The following is a 24,170-nucleotide window of genomic DNA, read 5'->3' on the forward strand; positions in this document are numbered from 1 at the left end:
CAATAATAATGTACTACTACTAGTTAGGGTAGTGCCTAGTCACGTCTTCTTGTACATGACGTGTGCCCAGGAGGGTCATGTGAAGCGGTAGATTGATGATGACCAGGACGAGGAATTAAAACGCGGTGGAATTTCTCAGATACGCAGAGGTCAGGACTGACTCTCAGAATGCAGTCTGTAATCTGTACAGCTGTACAGCTGTCGTCACCGAGTTGGGCAAGGTACCTCCAGTAGTCATTTTGGATTTGAGCCTCCTGCCGAAACTGAATGATGTACAGAGAGACTTTTGATGCAGGATGGACGGGCGGGGGCAAGAGCTGTCAGAATTCAGGCCAGCCGCTGCAGCTGCAGCTGGTCCTTGCTATGTTCGGTTACTCTACATTGAACATTATGATTATGATTATGAATAATCGCAATAGTAATCATAATGATATTATCATTATTACTATGAAACCCCCGCAATACAAGGTGGCGACTGGCTGTCAGAGGCCGTCCTTGCCTATTTGGTCTCTTCGGTCCTGAGGTACCGCTCCTTCCGGGACTTGGTTGGCTAATACCAGTAAGTTAGCAGCTGACTGGTAACGTTATGCATGGGAACCAAAGATGAAGCTACCATGGATACGTACTACTATTCTTATGAGCACAAAACATTGAAAACAATAGCAACGACAAATACCTCGCGCCCATCACATCGATGCCAAAGAGACCCAAATTGTCTCTGACTGACCTGACCCAGCAAAATCACCACTGCAACCAGAACTCCTAGACCCGTCACAACGCGCGGTAGAGTTGTCGAAGTATGGACGCTCCTCGTGCCCATCAACATCGATCGCTATCCGCAGCCCACGCAGGCCACGCAGCAAGCGAGGCTGAGTGTCTCTCTCAGCCCGGTTCCAAATACGGTAGAAATCGCGCGTTCCAGCCTCTTCCAGCCCTCGGACCGTCCAACCTCCTCAATTCGGCGCTCGGCGGATCGGTCCTCGCGGACCCCCGAAGAGCGTGCGCCGTACGGGTGCTCCGACTTCCGAGGCCGTCCGTGTGGGAGTCTGGATTTGCGATGACCAGCTCCTGAATGAAGATGGTCACGGGATCATCACATGCTGGCCTCGCTGCTCTTCAGGAACGCTCAGTCAATCACCCATCAGAGTGGGAGGGAGAGAAGTCCAATGGTGCTGACGGGCTAGCCAGATACGCGCGGATAGTTTCCCTTTCCGTCCTGTGCATGTTCCTTTCGTGCGAATATACGGCCTGTACCCAACGATCGTCAGGCTTGTGCTTCTCCGAAAAATCCGAATCAGCCATGTCCCTCGGTTGAGAGTTGAAGTGGTGACAGATTTTGCTATTGAAGATAGAATACCTTGGAAACCTGGGAGATTGGCGTGGATAATGATCGTCGAGGTTTTAATACTTGGGCCGAGGAGATCCACAATCCATCATCCGGACAGTTGATCCTTCATCAAGCATAGTGCTTCGCTACATATTGTATACTGCATAGTGCATAGTGCATATAGTAAAGTACAGACAGAAGACGACCCTGCGTGTTACCCTTTGCGAGTCCGAGTAGAAACTAGACAGTGGACTGGACACTTTTGATAATGCGGGATAAGACCGGGTGACACACGCTTAGGAACATGAACTGATCAAATATGATTTGTCTCTGTAACTTGACAACGCGTCCCGTAGTAAAATGCTTTTGACTCAGAAAGAGGGAGATCAAATCAATCAAAGAGACCCAGATTCAGGAACCCGGGGGAGCCTTGGTCAAAACGAGAAGTGGAAGGGGGTGGTGCAAGTGGTGGGGAACGGAGAAACCGAAGATGGCATACAAGATCCTAGGTGAGGTTCGAAGCCGGGAGACAACCCCAACTGGAGGTAAAGAATGTCGAAAATCGAAATAAAAATGGTACATGGTACACTGTACATGGAAAGAGACTTCTGCGACTCAAAAGAGCCCGCTCCTTATCGTCGACTAGCTTGCATGTTGGCAAACATCAACTTGAACCCATTGCACAAAGCCTGCATGTCCGGGTACGGATTCTTCTGCAACTCGTAGCCTTGTGGGATCACCTTGACCGGCCAGTTCTGGAGCCGTGCATGTTCACCTGCCTTGAAGCAGAGGAAGAAGTATCCAGGGTACTTAGGATTGATACAGAAGGCATAGGCCGAGCGACGTGGGTTGGCCTTGGTGTATGTTTCCAACCATTGATCTGTTTTTCGAAAAAGGAAAAGAGAAGACACACACATGGTTAGTATGAGAAGATCTCCAGTCGGTAGCCCCGACAATGTCGAGAGCAAAGAATGTCTTACCTGTCTCGGCCTTGCTGCCCTCCTTGTACTTCTCATTGAGAACCATCTCGTCAACCTTCTTGGCCATCGCCTTGACGTGATTGACAATGAGATCGTCAAGATCGCTGTAGCTGTACTTGCCGCCGATACGCAGCACGCGACCGACGGAATATTCATTCTCCTTGTCCAACTCCAGGACATCAATGTGCTGATAGACACCTTGCGCCACCTTCCACGTCACAGCCAAGTGATCAGGACCCCGAGACGAGGGTCGAATGACCACGTCGCCGCGGGAGCGAGAGCCGAGATATTCTTCGGCTTGCGCCGCATTGAACGGCTTGAAGAGAGGATGTTTGATGACACGCTGCGCCTGATCGGCCTGTTGTCCCTTCTCTTTCATTGACTCCCGGTCCTTGCGCTCTTGCGCCTCATCCCATTCACCGAAGCCGCGGTCTGGCCCGTCGCGGATCGGGTTGCTGACCTGATCCTCGCGAAGGGAGACATTACAGGTGAAACTCTTGCGATTGATGAACATGATCTTGGCCGGCAATGTTTGAGTGGGGAAGTAGACATCTCGAACGGACGTGTCGTAAGGCACCCCGAGATCCGTCTCTGCGACCAGCGCGTCGAGTCCGCAGTCCAACTTTGCATCAATGTGATCCTCAAACACCCGCTTGATCTTGATAGGCACCACCATACCCACCTTGAGCGAGTCCACAGTCTCACCGGTCCACATGGTGAAGACATCATCCGCGCTCATGTGAGCAAAGGGCTTCCGCAGCTCCTCGTATGGCTGTTGCAGTTCGGCACGGATGGTCTCCAGGGTGGCACGTTTGCGCTGATTGAGGTTTTTCTCCAGCTGCTCGGCATACTCCTCCAGAATCAAGTCGTTGACACGATCTTGTTGTTCCTCACGGAACAGTTTGCGCACAATAGCCCCAGGACCATTATCGTCCGTCTCACCTTTGATGTCTTCCTCATCTAGTTCTAGAGCATCGGCCGCCATCTTGCGGGCAATATCGTAGTCTTCGGGGTGCACACGCGTGTTGTCCAAAGGATCCGCGTCCGAATCTAACGTCTCATAATCAAGATAGACGAAACTGGCGCAATTGCTCCATACAAGTGGGGACATCGCAGGGTATTGCACATTGAAACCCAACAGTTCCTGGCGATTGGTCACCTCGCCTCCGTTCATGTTGATGACCTTCAGAAGATGCTCTGACTTTCGTGAACCCAGGCCGCAAACGAATCTGAGCAACATGCCTGTCCTCTGATCGTGAACAGCTTCATTCAGGTCGACACCAACAAGGTTCACCATGTCAATTAGGGCCCTGCGGAGATGCGTGAGCAGTAAGTCTTGGTTGACCAGCTCCTGACCAGGTTTCAAAGGAAGCGCTATGAAATCTGGATCCACGAAGGCATACGACTTCAATGGGCTTTGCAGATAGTGACCCAGCGCCAAAGTGTAGTGAACTTCATAATTGAGAAGCGGATTAAAGTTGTAGGAGCGTGACGTTTTGTGAAAGAGACGGGCGGCTTCATCGTTGACCAAGACGACCTCGAGACGATCGCTGACCTCTTCATCATTTTCATCGGTGTAAGGCGCACCCCGTACATCTTTGAGGTCAACAATGTCGTTTAACATCTTCTGAAGCCGGCGAGTCTCCATCGTTAAGCCGCCCACTCCAATGACGTCGGGCTTTCGGCGACGAATAACGTCCAGGAGCTTCGGGACGTCCACTCCATCTTTAATGCCACGAGCCGGGTCTCCGACAGTTATGTCATCAAAGTAGCCATATTCCAGAAGACGACCGTCTTCTTCGAGGTAGGCCCACGCAATGGTGCCCTTTCCAGGAACATTATTGTAATTCGACAACACCAGAGCCCGTGGTACTGTACCCAGAACCATTCCTTTGGGTTTGTAGGGAGCCTGATCCAGTCGCTGTGAGAACGCGTCCCGGCATTCTTTGATAACATGGATCTCGCACTCCTGTCGAACATTCTCCTTCACGCCGCGATTCATCAGTTGAATCAGCTTCTCAAGCGCCATATCTACCACGTCACGACGAAGACGATTCCATGCATCCGCAACTTCTGAGTAGTTATCGGACTCCATGTCGGCGTACATGCGTCGCTTGAACTGGTCAATGTTCTCGAAGCGGACCCTGACTTCCACCAGACCTTCCTCTTCGGCTTTGAGCATGCGCAGGAACATTTCCGGACGGCGAGCGATATCGCTGAGTTGCTGGTTGCGCAAGTACTTGAACTCGTAGTACACATGATGCTCGTCAATTCGGCGAAGACCCTTCGGGGTGCGGAAGCAGTCGACCACGCCGTTCATGTAACATGCCTGACGAATCACCTTGCGCATCTTCGGGCTTGCCGCAATTTCCTCGGCAAACATCGTCTTGGCTGCCTTCAGGACCTGATCGGAATTCGAAAAGTCGCTATCGACATGCTGATCAGCAAGCTCCTCCGGTCGCTCGCTGGGATCTTCTGTGTATTGTCGTCGGCCTTCCTTGGACGCATTTTGAGCAAACGCATCCGCAGTGAGGCCAAAAGCGCGGACGAGACCGTAAGCCTTGGCGCTGCGCACCCGCTCCGAAAAGCTCTTGTTGGTGGCCTTGCGCCGCTGCGTCTCAACGTTGACTGTCGACATATCGCGGAATTCCGAGGAGTATTGGAAATGGATGTAGTCCTGTACGTCTTGGAGCTCTTCCATGGATTGAGCGGCAGCCAACAATTCCTCTGCTATCGCATCGTTGATGTCAAAGGACGCCTGGAGGCTCTGGTAAGTGTGTTGGATGGCATTACGCTTGTCCACCAGAGCGCGGAATTTCAAATCAAGATCGAATATGTCCCACAGATCTGTCATGTTCAAGAGCTTTTCGGCGCGTATACTGTATTGAGCGGACTCGTCATCAGGATCCGCCCCATTGAGCGGCTCTTTGACCGCATGGATCATGTAATCCTTGCGATGCTGGAAAATGAACGGGACCTCATAACCATCCGTGACCATGAACTCCAGCATCTTTGCCACGGCCCGTTGGAAGGGCTCTCGCAAGTCCGGCTCAATGCGCTTTTTAAGCAGCATCATCTGTGCGACCCAGACTGCTTCCTCGCGGAATTGATCCTCGGTCAGAACCACATGTGCATAGGGCTCACGGGAAATCTGGTGGCGTTCAGGTTCGTCATGGAGACGAACCATATGGTCATAGTCCGTCAACCTCCACTTCTCCAATTCAGACGGCTCAAAGACATCCTTTAGATCAAGGTTGCGGTCGTGATCCTGTTTCTCTTCATCTTCCTGCTCTTCAATGTCCAAGGCAAATCGATAGTCCTCACCATCACCAAACGCCGCGCGCAGATCCTCCATGGCGTTTTCATCCAGACCGGCTACCTCCGCAGCTGCTAGCCCCGGCATGGTCGCCCGCGGGGGCGCTGCGACTTCGAGATCATCCCGCTCACGTTGCATCTCTTCGTCGGAGAAGGTGTCCTCCTCAATGAAGTCGTCCATCTCATCATGTCGGCGGCCACCACGGTGACTGGGTCGGCCGTATTGCGCGGTGGCTTCTTCGTCCTCATCCGAATCGAACATTTCGTCAATTCCCTGCGACGGGCCACGGTGCGTATCGCGATCGCGGCCTCGCTTGAGACGCTTGAATTTTGATTGCTGCTGTATATTTTCCCCGCTGTTAGCAGACTGGTTTGTTGCGAATGACCATCCTGGCCGGCGGCATCACACGGCCTGAACAAGCGCACAACAGATGGGGATGGGGTGGGGATTAAGCCGTGCTCTCAGCTACATACATCAGACGATGCGCCTCTTGCGAGACCGGGAACCACCTCGCCTATCAGTTCGAGATCCTCTTCATCAAGATGTTCCTCCTCTCGGGCACGAGGTCGTTTCTTCTCCGACCTGCGCCGGGAGCGCTCTTCGATTTCCTCATCTTCATCGACAATGAAACCTTCCCGAACCTGTATATGACCGAATCCAGTTAGTCTCGGTTCGATGTTTAGTTCAGAATCTTAGAGGTAAAACTCACGGCGCGCGCCGCATCCTCATCGTCGTCCTCATCTTCATCTTCCTCACTGGAGTCGTTGTAGTGACGGGCGGTACTGGGCCCATCGCGGGCATCTTCGTCATAGTCACCGGAAACTTCCTCGTCGTTTTCCTCATCATCCAGCGCGGCTTCGCCATCCACCAGGTCGCGAAGACTCATTGTGGCTGGATGGGCGCACCCTGGTGCTGTGTCGAGATGAGAATTTTTGAACGAGAGATGGAGCGATATGGAAGCTAGCAGATTGCAACGGGTTTAGGATCTAGACTGCATCCAACTCGGGAGATGTAGGGTTAGAAGGGGGGGGATTGGAAGGAAAGTGCATTGATTCAGAGTTAGAGAAGAGAGGACATGAACGACGACCGTCGGCGAGGGAGCATGCGGTCGCGGTGATTGGGCGGGCGGAGCTGGTCATGACTTAGTCCTGAATAGGCAATTCTGTGGCTGATGCCGTTCACCTTACTTGGGCACGGAAGTGGCGCATGTGTACCAGTTGGTTCAGGCTGCAAATTCAGGTGCCTCATATACTCACGACTCAGTGTAGACTGCTAACTTGGGTCCAAGTACAGTGCCTTACTCAAGGACGCGAAGAGTATATAGCTCCGATGAAAGATATGCTTATAGGCAAATATGATACTAGGTATCTATATCGCTAATTGAACTTTGTATTTTAGTGAGATGTGGCACGTGGCTGATACGTACAGTATATGTAGGCATTTTGTAAGCCTTCACATGTTTGGTCGAGGCTGGAGACCCGGGCACCTTATTTGTTTACTCAGTAAAACAAGATAACTATAGCTCTTCATTTGTGACATTGAGGCATGGTCCACTGAGCAGTGAACATAGGTCTCCCTACTAGCCTTAATACTCTATTCAGTCTTCAATTGATACGGGTTTCATTGCTTTACATATGTATCTGAATGAAGCACGAGAGTTACGTCCACACGCGCGTATTCCTAGAATGGTTGGTGAGCCAAGCCATAGGAATACTTTCAATTACCTGGTCTCCAGGAACAGAAAGCTGATATGATTAGTCCAACTGTATATCACTATGCTGTAGACCCATAATAAGGCCACTGAGAAGCTCATCGAAGATCTGGGTTGAGAGGCAAGGTGGACCGGCAATAATCATTTTATGGACTACGGCAAATCAAGGTCACAGGGAAAATCATGTCACGTCTCAATTCTCACTCTATTCTCAAGTGGGGGAGAGACTTGCAATATCCAAGAACTGATAGTTCTTCAGTAGTCGCTTTTCCCCAATTAAATAGCTTCCGTCTAGTGCGCTGGAAGCAAGCAAAGTGGACTCAGTAGTGGGTACTCCGGCACCGACTTGTTTCAGTGGCATGAAGAACCTCAGGAGTGTGGTGTCAAGCCTGATAAAAAGTACAGTACTGGTGAAAGCAAACATCGACACTACTGCTGGTCACACCCCCCTCTTGTGAATTCTTCTTCCACACCCATCTTTCTATATTTCATCTTTCCCATTCTCCCACTGCTGATTTCACCCGATCACCATTTGACGCCGACTGATCTCCATTGCTTCTGGGTCTCGGTCGATGCGCCCGTCAGATCCAATCAGCGCCGCCAAGTACATATCGCAAGGTGATATTGGCTCCCCCCCCGCCGCTAACTAAGTTGCGCGCTTCTTGCCTCTCGCTTTCTTTCTTGTTCCCTCCCTCCGTCGTGCTTTGTCAGGGGAGCACCGATCTGGCTTTTTGTGCGCAGCCTTCCCTTGCAATCGTCTCTCGTCGTCAACTTGACTGCTCGACGCTTCCAGATCACACATCGCCGATCGATCTTACACTTGACGCCCGTGTTTCCCTGTCCCGAACCCCGGACGGAAGAGATAGAGTCCCCGCTTCCTCCTTTGCTCACCCCTCCTTCGCTCTCTTGCTTCTCTCCCCGTCCCTGTCGGCTGCCTCGCCTGCACCAGCGCCATGGCAGATCAATTCAAGGCCCGGACGCTGAAGCGCAAGAATGTCAAAGGCCTTGCTCTGAATGCAGCCCCCAAGGCCGCTGACAAGCCCTCCGATGGCGATGCCCAGATCCCGGGCGCTATCGGCAACGCCGATAGCAATCGCACCGATACCCTGGAGATTGGTCTCGAGTTTCGATTAGATCTGCGCAGTGAGGATCTCATCACCCTCAAGGAGCTTGGTGCTGGAAATGGCGGTACCGTCTCCAAAGTGATGCATGCCTCCACAAAAGTGGTGATGGCTCGCAAGGTGAGCAATGGTCATCTGCGCTTGTGCTTTTATAATCTCCTCCGTGAGAAGGCGGGTAGCTAACCAAAGCTTCTTGCAGGTCATTCGAGTGGACGCCAAAGAGAACGTGCGCAAGCAAATCCTGCGAGAGCTTCGAGTGGGACATGAGTGTAACTCTCCTAACATTGTGACATTCTACGGAGCTTTCCAAAATGAGGCTGGGGACATTGTTCTGTGCATGGAGTACATGGACTGTGGGTAAGTCCGACTCTCCAGAACCCCACGCTGAGTGTCTTCCTCATATTTGAAGCATGTCCAACATCATGGCAGATAAACTAATACCACTTCGTCTGATTACAGTTCGCTCGATCGCATTTCTAAAGACTTTGGCCCTATCCGAGTCGACGTTCTCGGTAAGATTACCGAGTCGGTGCTGGCTGGTCTCTGCTACCTGTACGAGGCCCATCGCATCATGCATCGTGATATCAAACCATCCAACGTGGTGGTGAACTCCCGTGGTCAAATCAAGCTCTGCGATTTTGGCGTCGCCAGCGAGACGGTAAATTCGATTGCCGATACATTCGTCGGCACATCCACATACATGGCACCCGAGCGGATTCAAGGAGGTGCCTACACTGTCCGCTCAGATGTCTGGAGCGTGGGCTTGACTGTCATGGAATTGGCCGTGGGTCGATTCCCATTCGACAGCAACGACTCTGCGGCCGGCGATCGTGCCAGCGCAGGGCCGATGGGCATCTTGGATCTGCTGCAGCAGATTGTGCATGAGACCGCACCTAAGTTGCCAAAGAGTGATGCATTCCCGCCCATTCTGCATGACTTTGTGGGCAAGTGTTTGTTGAAGAAGCCCGAGGAGCGTCCAACCCCACGGGAGCTTTATGTATGTATATCTCAACGTGTTGCAAGCTTGGGTGCTCTCCAGCTAACCCTATTCCTTTTCTACCTCTTTTAGGACAAGGATGCCTTCCTACAAGCTGCCAAGCGTACACCCGTCGATCTCCAGGAATGGGCCATCAGTATGATGGAGCGACACAACCGCAAGTCTTACCTGGCTCCTCCTGCTCCAAAGTCACTCAAGGATACGCCCTCATCCATGCCTCATTCAAATCCATCCACGTCACCGGCACCACCGGCACCAATGGTACAAATCTCAAAGTCTCCTGTGCCGGGACTCAAGCCGGCCCCTATCAGCAAGACTTCTCGACCTTTACACTCCCAACCCCAGGCGCAATCGCCATACCATCCTGCGTCAGGCGACATCCCCTTGAACATTGCGAACGACAGTCACTCGACCTCCAGCCGTGGCTATGGCTCCTCGGACGCCTACCCGCACTACCCAAATCCGACTCCGTTCACACAGACGCGAGCTGCGCACTCTCCTCCCCCTCCTTCGCTGGAGCATCTCTCTCTCGAAAGCAAAGAAGATGATCCTCGCTACGGGCGTCGGCCCATGCGCCACCACGGAGACCCAGGATCCGCTGTCGAGCAGCCCTCTCGACCGTACATGAGCCCGCGCTCCGCCAGCTCTCATAATTCAAAGCGGACAAATCTTTCCTCGGGCACACTGCCAGTCAGAGCAGCTCAAGCTCCGCCACCGCCACCCCCCGTCTCGGCTGGTAGCTGGCGAGGATATCCAGGCCAGATGCCTTCCTCGTAAAATGAGATCACGGCGCCAGGGTTTCAGTCGAAAGACGTGGCGTGATTTGGAACAGGCTGCGGATTGAGGGGGGGGGGGGGCAGGAGAGCAGGAGAGCAGGAGAGCAGTTTGAAGGGTGACACGCATTGCATAGCATTTCCTCCACGAGATGTCGTCTTCTACCCTTTCCCGTCCCCTTCTTATTTCCTCAACATTTGAAGCATTCTCGACCTACTGAGCCAAAGCCACTTCTTCCTTGCCCTTCTTCCCCCCCTCAGTCTTTCCAATATTATCGTGATGTCAACGTATCTCCACACTTTCAGTTCCCATGTCATCCATTCCCACAGTCACACACACGCCATCAAGCCCTGTTTTCCCATTTTTCCATTATTCCTCCTCCCTGATTCATTATCCAGTACCAATCATCCCCGATCCACCATTCTATTTCCTTCCCCCCCACAGTTCCTTCTCAAGACATGTTATGCATGACAATAGGCGTCCACAAGGCAAAGAGCATCCTGATTCTCAATGCGCTACCAATATCACAGTGCATTTTTCTTTTTACACCTTTCCTTTTCGACTTCCCACCGCGATGAAATCAGTCATATCCTCGATACAACCGCGCCTTGTTTCTCTCCCTTCCTCCCCTCCCCTCCCCCCCTCTCTCTGGATGTAAAACCCTGTTTATCTACCCAGTATATGGAGTAGACTCACATATCAACACGCTGCTCTTATTCTTCGAATTATACATACGTTCATGTTGTTATCAATGTATCAAGATGGTTGAGGCCCAAGGGACACAGCTGGCAGGGATTGGGTATTCAATCATAGTCATCCAGTACAAACGTACCACATTAGAGCTCTGCCTTGATCTAGACGGGAACTACTCCCGGCAAGGTTGACACCCAGATGAGACAGTGAATTGTTTGTGCGACTTTTGAGTTGTATCAGTAAGACTCGGACTGAAGCACTATACTTTCCAACAATACTGACTCGAAACCGAGACAGCGAAAGATCCCGTTAAGGCGCAGGACACCAAAGTATGGTGTGTGATTTGCGGACAAGAAGGCTGGGTCGACGACTAAGTTTACCAACGAAAGAAGCAAGTAAAGTAGGGCAACTTGAAGAGATCATATAACACCGATACCGCCTTGCAAAACGCCTATTGTTCCCTCCTGTCGCTGTTTCATATTCAAATGGAAGCAAAAGAACACGGAAGGCAAAAAAAAGTCCATCATGCCAGACTCCGCCCCCCCAGAAGGAAATCATATCCGTATTGCTACACTCCTGCTCGGCACTTGCACTTTCACAATTGTCATTTCATCATCAATTCCGGTCCGGCGAGTGGACTGCCTGCAGGTGCTGGGGTGAGATTTCCCATCTGGCTTTGCGGGCTAGGAGCTGGGGCGATGTCCAGCATCGACATGACGGAGTTTTTGCTGCCCCGTGAGGATGAGCCTCCACGGCCACTGGTATTACCACCGCGGCCACCTCGACCTTCATGGGAGGTGGAGGCGGTCGTTCCGTTGCGGTCACCGTGCTTTTCTGTGGCGTCGGTTTTCTTTGCGCCTCGGCCACGACGCGAGAGACCGCCACGAGACCCGGGTCCACGCAACGGCAGACCGGTCTCTTGAGAGATGGGAACGGCTGCGGCGATGGGTACATGGGGCTGGGAAGTCAGACCACGAGAACGTCCAGTGCCCCGACCCCGACCTCGACCACGTTTGATCGTACCATCCGCACTGCAGGATAGAAATCACATAATTAATATCACATAATCAAAACATATAGATCAAAGAAAGCAGGAAGAAGCCAGAAGCCGACGTACCGTTCCACTTGGACCTTCTCGCCCTCGGGCACGAGTGGTCCACTGTACACAAAGAATCCATCTTTACTAGCTGCCGCCTGCTCTTGCCACGCCATTTCACTGTCGTCAACAAATGGGTCGTCACGGTCATATTCTTCAACCTTCCTCCGACGTTTCTTCTTGATCCCGTCACTGGCCTCGGACTGTGCGCCGTTGGTGCCTGCACCGATCATGGAAATGTCTCCATCAAGATCACTGTCACGATCCACGTCGAGGCTCAAATCCTCGTCTGCACTTTCACCAGCCGAGATACCTTTGAGGCTTTTGTCGCTTCGCTCCAATGCAGCTCCTGCGGCGGCGACACGTGCCAATCGTTCTTTGTGCGCCGCTAGTCTTGGATGAAGCGCCGCAAAACCATATTGCTCTTCTGCCAGCTGCGCAAAGTTGATAATTTGGTTGCCCCTGTTAAGCGGCACGTGAACAACAATGTTCGGCACGCTTCGCACTTCAGACTTGGCCGAATCATCGATTCCGCCGAAGAGAGCAGTCGTGATCAAACCTGAGCCCTGAGGAATTTTTGGGGCTTCTTTGGCTGCCTTTGCCGGCTTTGGAGAAGGCGGTTTCGAGGTAGAGGTGGCGGTCGTGACTTTTTCCTTCTTGGCTGGTACGACCACCGACTCCTTGGAGTCAATGTCCATTGCATCGGACGATTGTTGTGCTGAGCGTTGCGGGGTCTCGGTTTCGGTCGAGCCGTCCGCAGGTCGCTTTGACTGGGGGTGCGCTGGTTCTTTTGTGGCTTGCTGAACAGCAGGCGGCGACAGATCGAGTTTTGGCGGCGGAGCCTGAAGTGACGGCGGTTCATTACGAGGAGTGTAGGGGGCATTGTTGAGATGAGTCAACTGCTGAGGAGTCTGAACGGCGCTGTGCGATGGCGAGGAGACTGGAATGGGCGAGGGTGCGAGGGTGGGATGACTAGGTGTGTGCACCACTGCCGGACGAGGCGCGGGCGAAGAAACAGCCGAGACATGAGTGGATGAGGAGCGAACTGGTTGGGAAGAGTATGTCACTTGTGTCTGAGCCGCCGGGGGGTCTATGATGCTGGAGATGGCTGGAGAGGCACTTGCGCGATAGCTCGGTCTGGGGGAAGCCGTCGGCGGCGGGCTGTACACTGGCGCTGGTGATGGGTTCTCGAAAGCCGAGCGAATTGGATCGAAGTTGCGACCGCTCGTGCGTGCCGGTGCCGGTGCCGGCGCCGGGGCTGGTACTGGACTAGGCGCGGAAGGCACTTGAGGTGGCTGATGAGGCAGGGGTGAGGGCTGAGATAGCGGTCGAGAAAGATGGGACTGCGCCGTCGGGGCAGACCTGGCATCTGAGGGAGACAGGCGCGGACTTTGGCCCATATGCAGCGCCGGACGCGACTGAGTATTTGAAGTTGACGTCGGCGGCGGGCTTGGATGCGCTGTGACTGGCGGGGAGTTTGGCGACGATGAAACCGGTGGGTGAGAAAGTCGAGGGGAAATTGGTTTCGTGTTTGCAGTCATCGCAGAAGCCGCTGCCGCAGTTGGCGCTGTCGGAGTCGGGGATGGAGCTCGTTGACCCGTTGGAGCTTCATCTCCCGAGGTCTCTAGTTTGGCCTTTTTGCGTGACGCGGCCGTGGCGGTAGACTTCTCCCGTGGGCGACGAGCAGCCCGGGTCGGCTTGTCTTTTTCCTTTTCCTTTTCCTTTCCCTTTTCCTTCTCTTCCTTCTTCTTGGCTCGAGTATCTGGAGTATTTATGGCCGAATTGATAGTGGCGGTGTCGTCTTCCTTCTTTCGACGCGACCGTCTGGCGGCCGAAGCACGTCTGGACCCGTTCATCTCGTCCATGAGCGGTCCGTCATCCTTGGGAGGACCTGCTCCAGGGGGATCGGTTGACATGATGACAATCTCAGATGGGTCGGGAGGGAGAAGACGGGTGATGATCCGGAAACTGCTTCAATACGTTCCGATGAAGATTGGGGGGGGGGGGGGGAATGGACAGTGTGGAGAGGGAACGGAGCAAGATCTGAGGAATCACGGAGGGGTGGATGTGGTTGATCACAGGGAAGATGCCGGTGGCGGTGGATGAAATTAGATAGAATGGTTGGGGGGGGGGGGGGGTGGAGGAAAAGGTGGAGAGGAAGAAGGTGAGAGGAAAAGAGACGAGGAAAGAGAGAACGAGAGGGAAAAAGGATGGGAAGGGAGGAGTAGGATGGGAACGATGGATGGGATCAGATGGGCCTAAAGTTTGGGGTACGGGCAGGAGGTCGGCAGAGGACCAAAACTACAGTCCAAATGACCAGACTACCAACACCTCGTAGCCTGGAATCGGCACTAGTAGTAATCGTCCTCCCTACTGTAACTGAACAAGCTGCGTTCCAACCTGACAAGTTGGTTCATCGGTCGTCGGTACCAGCATGGCCATGGCCATGGCCATGCACAGACCGCGGCCGGTCATCCTGGGTATATTTTGTTTTCTTCTCGCGGGCCTGCTCTCGGGCACGGCAGACTGGCACAGCGGCAGCAGTGCGCTGGACAAACCAATTGACGGACTAGAGCAGTCGCGCCCGTCCAACAAGTGAGTCCGTGAGTAGTGCACTGTTGCAGAGACCAGCAAATGACCCAAAACGAGCAACCAATCTATACGGAGTCGGCCCTCGTCACTGGACCAGATGTCCGTGACCCGCGCGGGAATGACTAAGCTGGCGGGGGCCCACTCTGCAGCGGGTGTTCTGCACAGTCCACAACTGCACCAGGCACGGTAGAGTCGATCCGGTGGCGCTTGATTCATGTTCCAGGCATGTTGAACTGCAGAGTGCAGACTGCGGAGGCCTTGATTGAATCTGAATGAGCCTTGAATCTGACATTGGAGACATTCCAAGTTCTTTGTCATTTTCATGAGGAGTTCCTCGAGCCCCGCAATGTGAAAAACTCTATGCAATTCGGATCGACCGACTCGCAGCCGTACCTGAACCCATCTTGTCCCTGGTCTCATGTCAGGAGCCAAGGGAGAAACTCCACGTTCCAAACAAGATCGGGGGACTAATCGCTTCACATCTTGCAACTCACTATCATGACCCTAGATATTGACCGACGACCTGCCGAGTCTCCAAGACCATATTTAGGGACAGCGCTGTACTCGATCAAGGTTGCTTGCAGTTCCCGACTACTACGGCTGGATATGAGCAGCTACGGAAGGGAAGCCTTCCTTGTCGCAAAAACCGAGCTCATGAGTGGCGATGAGTCATCAGCAGTGAAGCATCACATTCAATGCCGAAATGCCACCACTATGTCGCTCGAGAAGAGAGCGAGTTCAGACCAAATGCGACACACGGTGCTCACCCAGCCTGATACTCAGTGCGCTCGAATATTTGGATTTTCATGGGTTGCGCATCCCAAGATAGCGTGTGTTTCCCCTTTCAGACAAGCACTCCCGCCCTTCCATGACTAGCCAAGTAAGGTTAGAGCGTCTTAACCTCCGGCGTTTAGCCTTTTGAGCCGCAGGGCCCCGCGCTGACATAATAATCTTTTCTAGTTTTCACCCGCATCGTGGCACAGTTCTGACCTGCTGTGTTGACCCGGGCAAGACTCCACGCGACCCCAAAATCATACCCAATCTCTCTTCCATTCTGACTCCGCCCACCACGAGCGGTCGATCCCACTGTCATAATGGCGTTTCGAGGCGAACGTTTTATGGTGGATTTGGATGATGACACAATCACGATTCCCAGTGACCCTGCCCCGTCTCCCTTCTCATTAATCGGAGAGATCAAGGAACGAGCACCCACCGCAGCCACACCATCCGCTCCAGCACCACCCTCGGCCACATCATCCACCGGCTTTCCCGCGCATCGTCGGCGCACCAAGACTCCCTCTTTCAAGGAACGTCGATCGGGCCAAAAGACGACCGCACAGGCGGATGTACTCGCGACGAACCCGACTCCCACGATACAAGATGAGAAGCGTTCTATTGGGGAAGAGAACAGCCGTCATTTGGCTTCCATGTCCGAAGCGCAAATTCAAAAAGAGCGGGAGGAGCTGATGGCATCAATGGACCCTGGCCTGCTGGAGCGGTTCCTACGCCGAGCTCGTATCGACGATGAAGAAAACACCGCCACGAGACCATCCCCCGTGGCACCAACGCCGAAGGATTCTCCTTCACTCACGGCCAAGCCCGTGCCAAACCCTTCCCTAGGGAAGCCCAAGAAATCCGTCACTTTCGACACGCCTCCCCCACCACCATCGGGACAACAGAAGGGCGAGCAGACGGTCCCTCGAACCCCCAACTCTTTGCCAAGAGTACCCGCCAACGACGACCGTCAGCCTGTTCAACCTCCCAAAGACCTCCGACCCGCATCAGAAAAACCTCCCATCATGGACCCCGCCGTCATTGAAACCTTCCACTTCCCTCGTCCCAAACAGCCGATGCCAGTCCTCGACCCCTCATCGCCCGATTTCCTCACAGACCTCCAGTCTCACTACTTCCCCGAAATGGCCACAGACCCAGCCGCTCTCTCCTGGTTACGTCCCCCGTCCAGCGACCCCGAAGATCCAGAATCCACCTCCCCATACCACCCCGCCAGCAGCGCGACATCCATGAGTCCCTCCGAGATCCGATTCTCCCTACGAGGCACCATCCTCGGACCTACAACGTCCCTATCCCTACCCACCACTCTCGGGCTACACCACCATGGCGACGACCCCCAAGCAGCAGGGTACACCATTCCAGAGCTGGCGATTCTCTCGCGGTCAACGTTCGCGGCTCAGCGCTGCATAGCCTGGCAAGTCCTAGGCCGAATTCTGTTCCGCCTCGGCAAGGGCGAGTTCGGCGAACGCGGAGGACAATTATCGGAAGGGCTGTGGTTCGTCATTGAGAAAGAGGGTGTGGTCGGCGGGATGTTGGCCGAAGCAGAGGGTGTGAGTGGGCAAGAGAGAGTGCGCGGGGGTCCAAAGCTCGGGTCTGAAAAGGAGACGGATCAAGAGAACCCAGAGGGTCGTCCTGTTTTGCCTGTTGCGTCTGGAATTGGACGCCATGCTAGTGCTGCGGCTTGGGCGATGGAAGGTGTCTGGTTGTGGCAGAGAGGAGGTGGTGGAGATCGAGGATTCTTGAAACCAGGTCAAACGCGGCCGCGTTAAGTTGTGGATGGTATGCTTTTCACTCGTGACATAGGAAAAGGAGTTGGATGCCCGACGCTTTTCAATGCGTTGCCATGCATGATTTGAAGCGTTATCTTGAGTATCTTGATCTACTTAATATAAAGCAATGTTCTCGCACAGAATGTTAATGCATCGGTATCGGTTTCAAGAACTTACGAGAATCGCGAGCGACACAGAGAAACGTCAATTCGATTGACTATCATGGATATCATATCATACAATGAACAATCACACTGACACCGATCCTCATCTATCATCCCTAGTCAAATAAAGATGCAATCGCAAAAGTCTAAGGGTACTTCACATGAACACGAACATCAAGCACCGTCCATTCCAACTCCATAGTCTTCATTCTGCACCCCCAAAATCTGCCACCTCGCCTCCTCCAAGAAATCCCTCCGTAGCCACAAGCCAGACGTCTGATTCTGTGACTGTGGGAGCGCGTCCGGACTCACGCTCTTCTCAGCTTCGTCTGACTGCACGCGATCCAGCCACTCAAACAATATTCTAAGCTGCCACACACGATCGCGGATTTCATCTGCGTCCGCACTAAGACCATGCGCAGCCTGGACGATATTTCGAACCGTGTGCGCCAGGGCGAGGCGAGTGTCAACGGCCGAGGTACGGAGCCATGGTGGCGCTGTGACCGATTGTGCGTTGATTCGGTTCGAGGGCGCAGGGAAAGAGGACGGTAGAACGAGGGATCGTTCGCGAATGTCTAGTCCTCGCAGGGAAGGGAGAGCGAAGACCCAGTCCCATGGTGATTGGGAAGATCCTGCTGCGGCGCCCAGCAAGACGGGCAGCAAGGTTGATTGATTTGGCCACAGTGATGGTGGAAGGCCCTTGGCAGAGCTTGCGCCGGCAGCTGCTGTAGCGGGAAGAATGTCTTGTGCTTCGCTGAGACCGGTTAGAGTCGAGGCGAATACCGAGCTGGCGTCGCCAGCGGAACTGTAGGTGGCCTTGCGACGCAGATAGACGGATGGATCACCGCGGCGGAACTTCTCACGTAGAGCGTGGTCTTGATTGAAGTCTAGCACCAGAGGCCAATGGTCCGGACCTCGAACATCAACGCGGGTGATCTCACTGGGATCAGGAAGCAGGCAGGGTGCAGTGAGGCTGAAAATAGCGCCAGTCCGTGTGGTTAGAGTGATAGGGATGGAGATAGGTCGCCGATTGTCCAAATCTCGAGGCACGATGCAGCGAGGTTCTGCAGCGAGAACCCACATGTGACGGAATGCTTGAAGATGACATTTGTTGTCTAGAACGGTGGTGGGGAAAATGGGATATAACGCGCACAAAAGCGCGGCCACGCCAAGATCGGAGCTTCCCAGCGTGTAGCTACCTCCTCCCAGGAAAAGCATACCGATTGCCATATGGGCAGCCATGTGGCTACCATAGGGCGTGTCTGGATCGACCCGTCCGTGAAGCGAACGCAACCTTCGGAATAGCAACAGGTCGCCTGTACCAGCCATGACAGCTGCAGCCGACAAAGACACGATATCCTGACAATTGCGCACTGAATTGCGTGTCAGTCTGCCGTCATAGCTGACAACTGGTAAGCGCGAAATGCGAATAAATTGGTCGAGATAGTAGATGAGAAGATCTCGAGCTTGCGTGTTACCAGAGCCGGCGTACCGAAGGCCTAGAGCAAAGCAGATACCCCCAAGAATGTTGAAGAAGGGCATATCTTCACTCTGCAACTGACGGATACCGCGAAGGCGAGCCCGTCTCCGATAAACAGGGGGCAAACTCGAATCCACCCAGTCCGGTTCAGGTCTGATACTGTCCCACATGATAAGATGGCGTGCCAGTGTGCGCAGCAGGAAAAGATCTGGCCGGACGTAGTCAAATCGGACGGTGGTGTCAGGAATGTCAATCTTCTGTGCTAGATGTGAATCATTGGTCTTCATGAATATGAGAGTAATTGCAATCGTGGCACCCGCTGTGGCACGGTCCAGCACGTGTGCAAGATCAACGTTTTTAGTGCCCGCGGCAATGGAAAGAAGTCTTTCGACGACGTGCATGTCCCGCATGCCCTGGAGATCTTTTCCCTTGGCGAGGTTGATCAAACCAAGCGCAAATCCTGCGGCCAGACGATAGCCCTCGTCTCGTAAGTCCTCCTGTGATGCGGAATGCTCCTCTTGTTCAGTGCTCTCGATTTCAGACAGCATCACCTCACTCATGCGGCGGTGCTGCGAGCCACAGTAGAGTAGACCTATGCCCATGATACCGGCAGTCTGGGTCAATGGTGATAAGTTGAGCTCAGCAGCACCCATAGGAAGCATTCTCGAAACGTGGACGGAAAGTAGTCGAGTGATCAGCGTGTCCATGGTGCCTATGTAGGAAGCCGAAAGACCAAGCAGCAGCCCGATCGAAGTCATGGTATGCTTCGGAGTCAGGTACTTGAAAGCCACCCACTTGGCCAGGCTTTTCAGATGGCCATTCAAACCAAGAGCCAGCAAGAAACCAGCATGACGATTGGTCAAGTCTTGGGGCTTGTTGAAGAGGATCCACGATGTATCGATACCTTTTGACGCCTTTGAGATCGCCAATCCCGTTGACACACCGTTGTGGAAAAACGCCCAGCAGACCTTCTCTTCGGTGAAGGCACTTCTGTCAGCACTGACAGTAACATTGGAAGGCTTCATGACACATTGCAATGAGAAGGAAGGAATGGGCAACTTCTCAGTCAATAAGGGCAGACGTCCACTGAAGTAAAGCATACCGCGACCAGCGGGAATGGACAATGTGCGGAACGACACAAGTTGCACTATATCTTTTTGAGCTTCAAGCAGGTCGGAGTCCGTCCACTGCGGCTCAGGAACGCATTCTGCTACGGGCGCTTTTGACTGATTCAGAAGCCGTGATGCATCAATGTAGCGCCTGTCCTCGCGGAACACAAGCTTGGTCACCGCCAGCCGGTCAGCTTCCGCAGAAGCTTCAAAGGCCACATTGGTGTCAAACTCCAGTGCCGAAGTGCCAATATTGTGATGATCGCGGAAAGCATCATGAGAAGCAACAGGCTGCTGGGAATGGGCGAAGCTCTTGGCTTGAGCTGGATTCATCGACATGTACAAATCTTCGCGGTCGATGATCTCCAGAAGTGCAGTATGCCACGAAGTAGATGCTTCATTTTGACATTGCATCACCGTCTCATACAACGGGCCACTGACGCCTTCTGGGAAAGAATCGATCACACTCTTGTTCAGACCCCAGCGACGGAGTAGCTGAATTTTGTCCAAGGGAGAGGTCGCGCGACGTAGATCAGAGAAGAAGCCGATCAAGGCAAGTGTTCTTGGGGTTATCAAGAAGCACTCTTTCCAGAGCTTGTCCTTGCGAGAAGCACGCTCTTGAGCATTAAGAACGTCGAGAAGGGATAGGAAGGACGGTGGATCCTGGCTCGAGGCTCGAGCCAAGAAATCAAAGATTGACGGCGGTGCAAATGGTTCAGCGGGCACACTGAGCTCGGTGATGCGGGTATCTTCAAATTGCCATCGTTCCATACTGGCCATCTCAGTGCCATAATAAGAGTTATCCGTCCAGTTCCAGGATTGCCAACCGAGCCAGCCACCTAGTTGAGCAAGGACTGGACCAAGCAGGCCCAATGGCTGTTGTGAATCCTCAGAGTCAGAAGTGCAGAGCTTGCGTTCCTCTCGCAGAAGGTGAAGGCCAATCAGTATTGTGCCAAGCGCCGTGCCTCTTGTGGAATCGGCGAAAGCCCCTGAAATGGGCAGATACCCATCCTTGCCAATGGCTCGAGCTCCCGACGGGCTCTGTAGGAACTCGCGACTCAAAGACGCGCAACGAAGTAGGTAGGAATTCGGACGATATGTTGTTCGACTCGCACCTGGCTGCTCGCCCTTTGGTTGCCGGGTTGTGACTCGGGCTGAAGTCCCTGAAATAGCGTCCTGCTCGACGATCCAGTTCCATGCACTGCTTTTCATCCATGGTGCAACAACGCCGGAAGACCCGCCTTCAAGATCAAGCATAGCCTCCCAGCTTTCCAAGTCAATGTAGCTGCCGCTGCTGGATCGAAGGAGATTCCTTTTTCGGCGCGTCCGTCTAACTGGAGCTTGAGGCTGAGGCGATTGAATAAAAGGGGTCGCCAGAGAGAACAAAACGATGACTATAGCTGCCCATTCAAGATCGCTGTCGACGTCTTCTCTGCCTTGCAGCCATCGGACAACCTCCCACCAGGCGACCAGTATGCCGTCTCCAGCTTTCCCGGTATCTCGAAGTACGAAGTTGCATACTTTCAGGATCTTTTGAATGAGCTCATTGCGAGGTTCCATGCGTATCTGGAGCCTGTGCCGCTGCTTCGTTGTATCAACCAAATCTATCTTCCCTCGCGAGCAGCTGTGATCAAAGGCTTCGAAGACAAGGCTCGGATCAGCCATAACCCGATTGACGCCACTTTCTCGAGGGCGTATGACGAGCTTGCTGGCCGACACTCCATGTGGTTCGTTCATCTGAAGAGGACAGGGGATTTCGACCTGACTTGGGCTGCTCCAAGGAGTTTGCAAGCATAACTCGCGATGCCCGTCCTCCGCAACAGACAAAGTCAGGATGCGTGAGATTCCACCATCCTTCACAGTGCACGCATCCCAAACATTGGGAACATACTGAACCCCAATTGCATGGACTAGCAGAGGCCGTCGCTCTGGCTTGAACTTTCTCGCTGCTTTCTTGCTCTTCGAGACGGCTACTTGTTCAGCTTTCAGATTGACGATCGTCATGTTTCGAGAATCTCGATCCACGACGCAGACTGCCACGAATCGCAGATTGCCGTTTTGCGTGCTCGATTCTGATGATGAGAGCGTCGAGATTCTGAGATTGCGAGACGATGCGTGTTCAAAGGATCCACGGAAATTGCCCGAAAACATAGTAGAAAAGCTTTCAACTTTCGTTAAAAGTAGCTCTTCCGGTAAACCGGAAGCGGATTCACGCAAAGCAATATTGCCAAACCCATCAGTCAGGGCGCCCCCATTTGTCTCTTCAAGTAACCTGTCCACATGAGAATCCATAAAGCTACCAGCAGCGCTGTAGACAGATCCTGTTCCTGGCGGAAGACTCGACCGAGGATTGTATCCAAAACTCGCTCTCGTGCTACCTGCCCCCATGGACTGCCGAAAAGTACCGTGGTGAGCCGTTCCGCCAGACTGGCTACCCGTAGCAAGGTCTGAGAAAGTGATACGGTCTTGGCTCGTAGCAAGATCCGTGCGTGCGAGAAGAGAGCTGACCCTCCGAGACGTCTTGAGAGGCACCCCAATGTCACCAAAGTCCTGGGCTACCCGCGAGACTAGGTCTTCCTCAACGTTGTTCCTGTTTTCCCCTTGCTGAGACGAAGCCCAATGTTCCGTCCATGGGCCAAAGCTTTCTCGACTTGTGGGCGGTCGAGCTACCGGAGTGGTTGTACCTGGAGTCATTCCAAAATGGGAGCTTCGTCTCTTCGAACGAGTGCCCTCAGTCTGTCTGCGCGAGGACTCCAATTTTGAGCCGTCTATTACATCGTCTCTGTATCTTGCCGTCCAGATAGTGTAGAGTCCGGTAACAGTGTTCGTCGTCACCACTAGAATTAGAGGGGTGTCATTTTGGCGTTGTCCTGCACCCGCCAATTCGTCTTTAGCAGAGATGTACACGATCTCGTCGGTAGAATCGAGAGCTTCTAGACCGGAAGCTTGACGTCGCGAGGCGCCACTGCCGATACTGCTCTTGAATCCACGCGAGGCTGAGGAAGTGACTACCAGCCCCATTTCAGAATGAGGATCAATGAGTGAAAAGACACGAGGAATATCTGTACTACCTTGCGAGCTCGCACCCCATGTAGAATTCCGTATTGAAGGTAGTTTGAGGGACTGCCTTTTCCCTTTACTAGGGGCCGGCCGCACTGTGTTGGACGACTGCGATGCGCCGGGGTCAAACAATGAAGCTGATGTCATGAAGGAGTTCGGAGGAGGTGGACACGATGTGCGTGGCTGTGGAGCATCATCGACAATCTTTCGCTGGAACAGTAGGCCTCGAGGAGTTGCAAAGACCGACTCAACTTCGAATGGCAAAGGAATGGTATGAGTGTTTCCTGCGACAAAGAAGATGTGCGCTTGGGATTTGAGGACAACCACCAGAGCCCTGGACCGCTTCTCTCCTGGATTCGGCGGGGCGACAATTTCAGTATGAGTGTCTGCATATGGATCCAAGGTCGATCCAGAGCCTGGCAGGGATGAAGCAAGCCCATCGTGCTTTGGGGCGACCTTTGACCGGCTCTTTGTCGTCGCATGCGCCGCGAAGTGCTTCTTCGAGGCACTTCCAGCAGCGTCCTTGTGCTTGGGCAACCTAGTATCTCCAGCCACGAAATGGGTGAAGAGGGCGTGCCTGACATCTTCTTTTTCGGGGTCGAATCTAAAGACTCGTTTCACGACGCCCGCGCGAGACCATACGACGCAGTGCTTTGTCCACACCAGTTCGTCGTCAACAGGACCAGCCGAGCCACTTTCGTCAGCACATGTTGTCCACTTGTAATGATCCCTCGGAGGGTCTAGCGGGAGAAAGCCTTCGGCAACAAGGTATGATATGGCTGAAGGTTCATGCACCCCAAGCGAGCGGGTGGTAGCCATGTTGGTGGGATCTGCGATAGCTTGTAGCCTTCAAGCTCGATCGGTAATTGTAAGGCGCCTTCATGAGCTTGTTCGTGTTTGTGAGGACCTTTTTGAAGCAGCACCCATACTCTCGCTTTGAATGAAGCTGGAGTACATTGCGCATCAAAGCATGTTTATGGGATGAGGCGCCGGGTTTTTGGAGAAGTCGCGCAAGCGCGCGCGGAGAGATCGACCCGCCGAGTTTCTTTTGCTGCCGACCAAAACAACTTTACTTCGACATCTCCTCCACCTTCGAACAGCGTCCTCCCATCGTCTGCTCCGCTCGCATTACCACCAGCGCTTTGCAATATTTCACTGGTCACTCTGCTCAATTCCTTCATACCCACAG

The 24,170-nt window shown here is 53.4% G+C and overlaps 6 protein-coding genes across 6 annotated transcripts; 3 read left to right on the forward strand and 3 right to left on the reverse strand.

Moving 5' to 3' along the window:
- Positions 1-1,959: 1,959 nt before the first annotated feature.
- On the reverse strand, positions 1,960-6,509 carry spt6 (chromatin-remodeling histone chaperone SPT6; the record flags this gene model as incomplete). The annotated part of the gene is made up of 4 exons (XM_056938707.1): positions 1,960-2,207; positions 2,308-5,962; positions 6,097-6,264; positions 6,333-6,509. 4 exons carry the CDS (start codon positions 6,507-6,509, stop codon positions 1,960-1,962), a joined length of 4,248 nt encoding a protein of 1,415 aa, XP_056786084.1.
- A 1,778-nt stretch (positions 6,510-8,287) lies between these two features.
- Positions 8,288-10,229, forward strand: ste7 (MAP kinase kinase Ste7; the record flags this gene model as incomplete). The annotated part of the gene is made up of 4 exons (XM_056938708.1): positions 8,288-8,575; positions 8,655-8,812; positions 8,915-9,452; positions 9,525-10,229. The coding sequence occupies 4 exons, from the start codon at positions 8,288-8,290 to the stop codon at positions 10,227-10,229; spliced, it is 1,689 nt and encodes a 562-aa protein (XP_056786085.1).
- Positions 10,230-11,523: 1,294 nt separating this feature from the next.
- Positions 11,524-13,931, reverse strand: N7539_009114 (uncharacterized protein; the record flags this gene model as incomplete). The annotated part of the gene is made up of 2 exons (XM_056938709.1): positions 11,524-11,950; positions 12,037-13,931. 2 exons carry the CDS (start codon positions 13,929-13,931, stop codon positions 11,524-11,526), a joined length of 2,322 nt encoding a protein of 773 aa, XP_056786086.1.
- A 518-nt stretch (positions 13,932-14,449) lies between these two features.
- On the forward strand, positions 14,450-14,733 carry N7539_009115 (uncharacterized protein; the record flags this gene model as incomplete). The annotated part of the gene is made up of 2 exons (XM_056938710.1): positions 14,450-14,610; positions 14,640-14,733. 2 exons carry the CDS (start codon positions 14,450-14,452, stop codon positions 14,731-14,733), a joined length of 255 nt encoding a protein of 84 aa, XP_056786087.1.
- A 968-nt stretch (positions 14,734-15,701) lies between these two features.
- On the forward strand, positions 15,702-17,168 carry N7539_009116 (RPAP1 family protein; the record flags this gene model as incomplete). Its single annotated transcript, XM_056938711.1, has 1 exon — positions 15,702-17,168. The coding sequence occupies one exon, from the start codon at positions 15,702-15,704 to the stop codon at positions 17,166-17,168; it is 1,467 nt and encodes a 488-aa protein (XP_056786088.1).
- Positions 17,169-17,506: 338 nt separating this feature from the next.
- On the reverse strand, positions 17,507-23,800 carry N7539_009117 (anaphase promoting complex subunit 1; the record flags this gene model as incomplete). Its single annotated transcript, XM_056938712.1, has 1 exon — positions 17,507-23,800. One exon carries the CDS (start codon positions 23,798-23,800, stop codon positions 17,507-17,509), a length of 6,294 nt encoding a protein of 2,097 aa, XP_056786089.1.
- Between the last annotated feature and the right edge of the window lie 370 nt (positions 23,801-24,170).

The sequence above is a fragment of the Penicillium diatomitis genome (genome assembly GCF_028827545.1).
Source record: "Penicillium diatomitis strain IBT 30728 chromosome Unknown utg000015l_segment0_segment0, whole genome shotgun sequence".
NCBI lineage: Eukaryota > Fungi > Ascomycota > Eurotiomycetes > Eurotiales > Aspergillaceae > Penicillium > Penicillium diatomitis.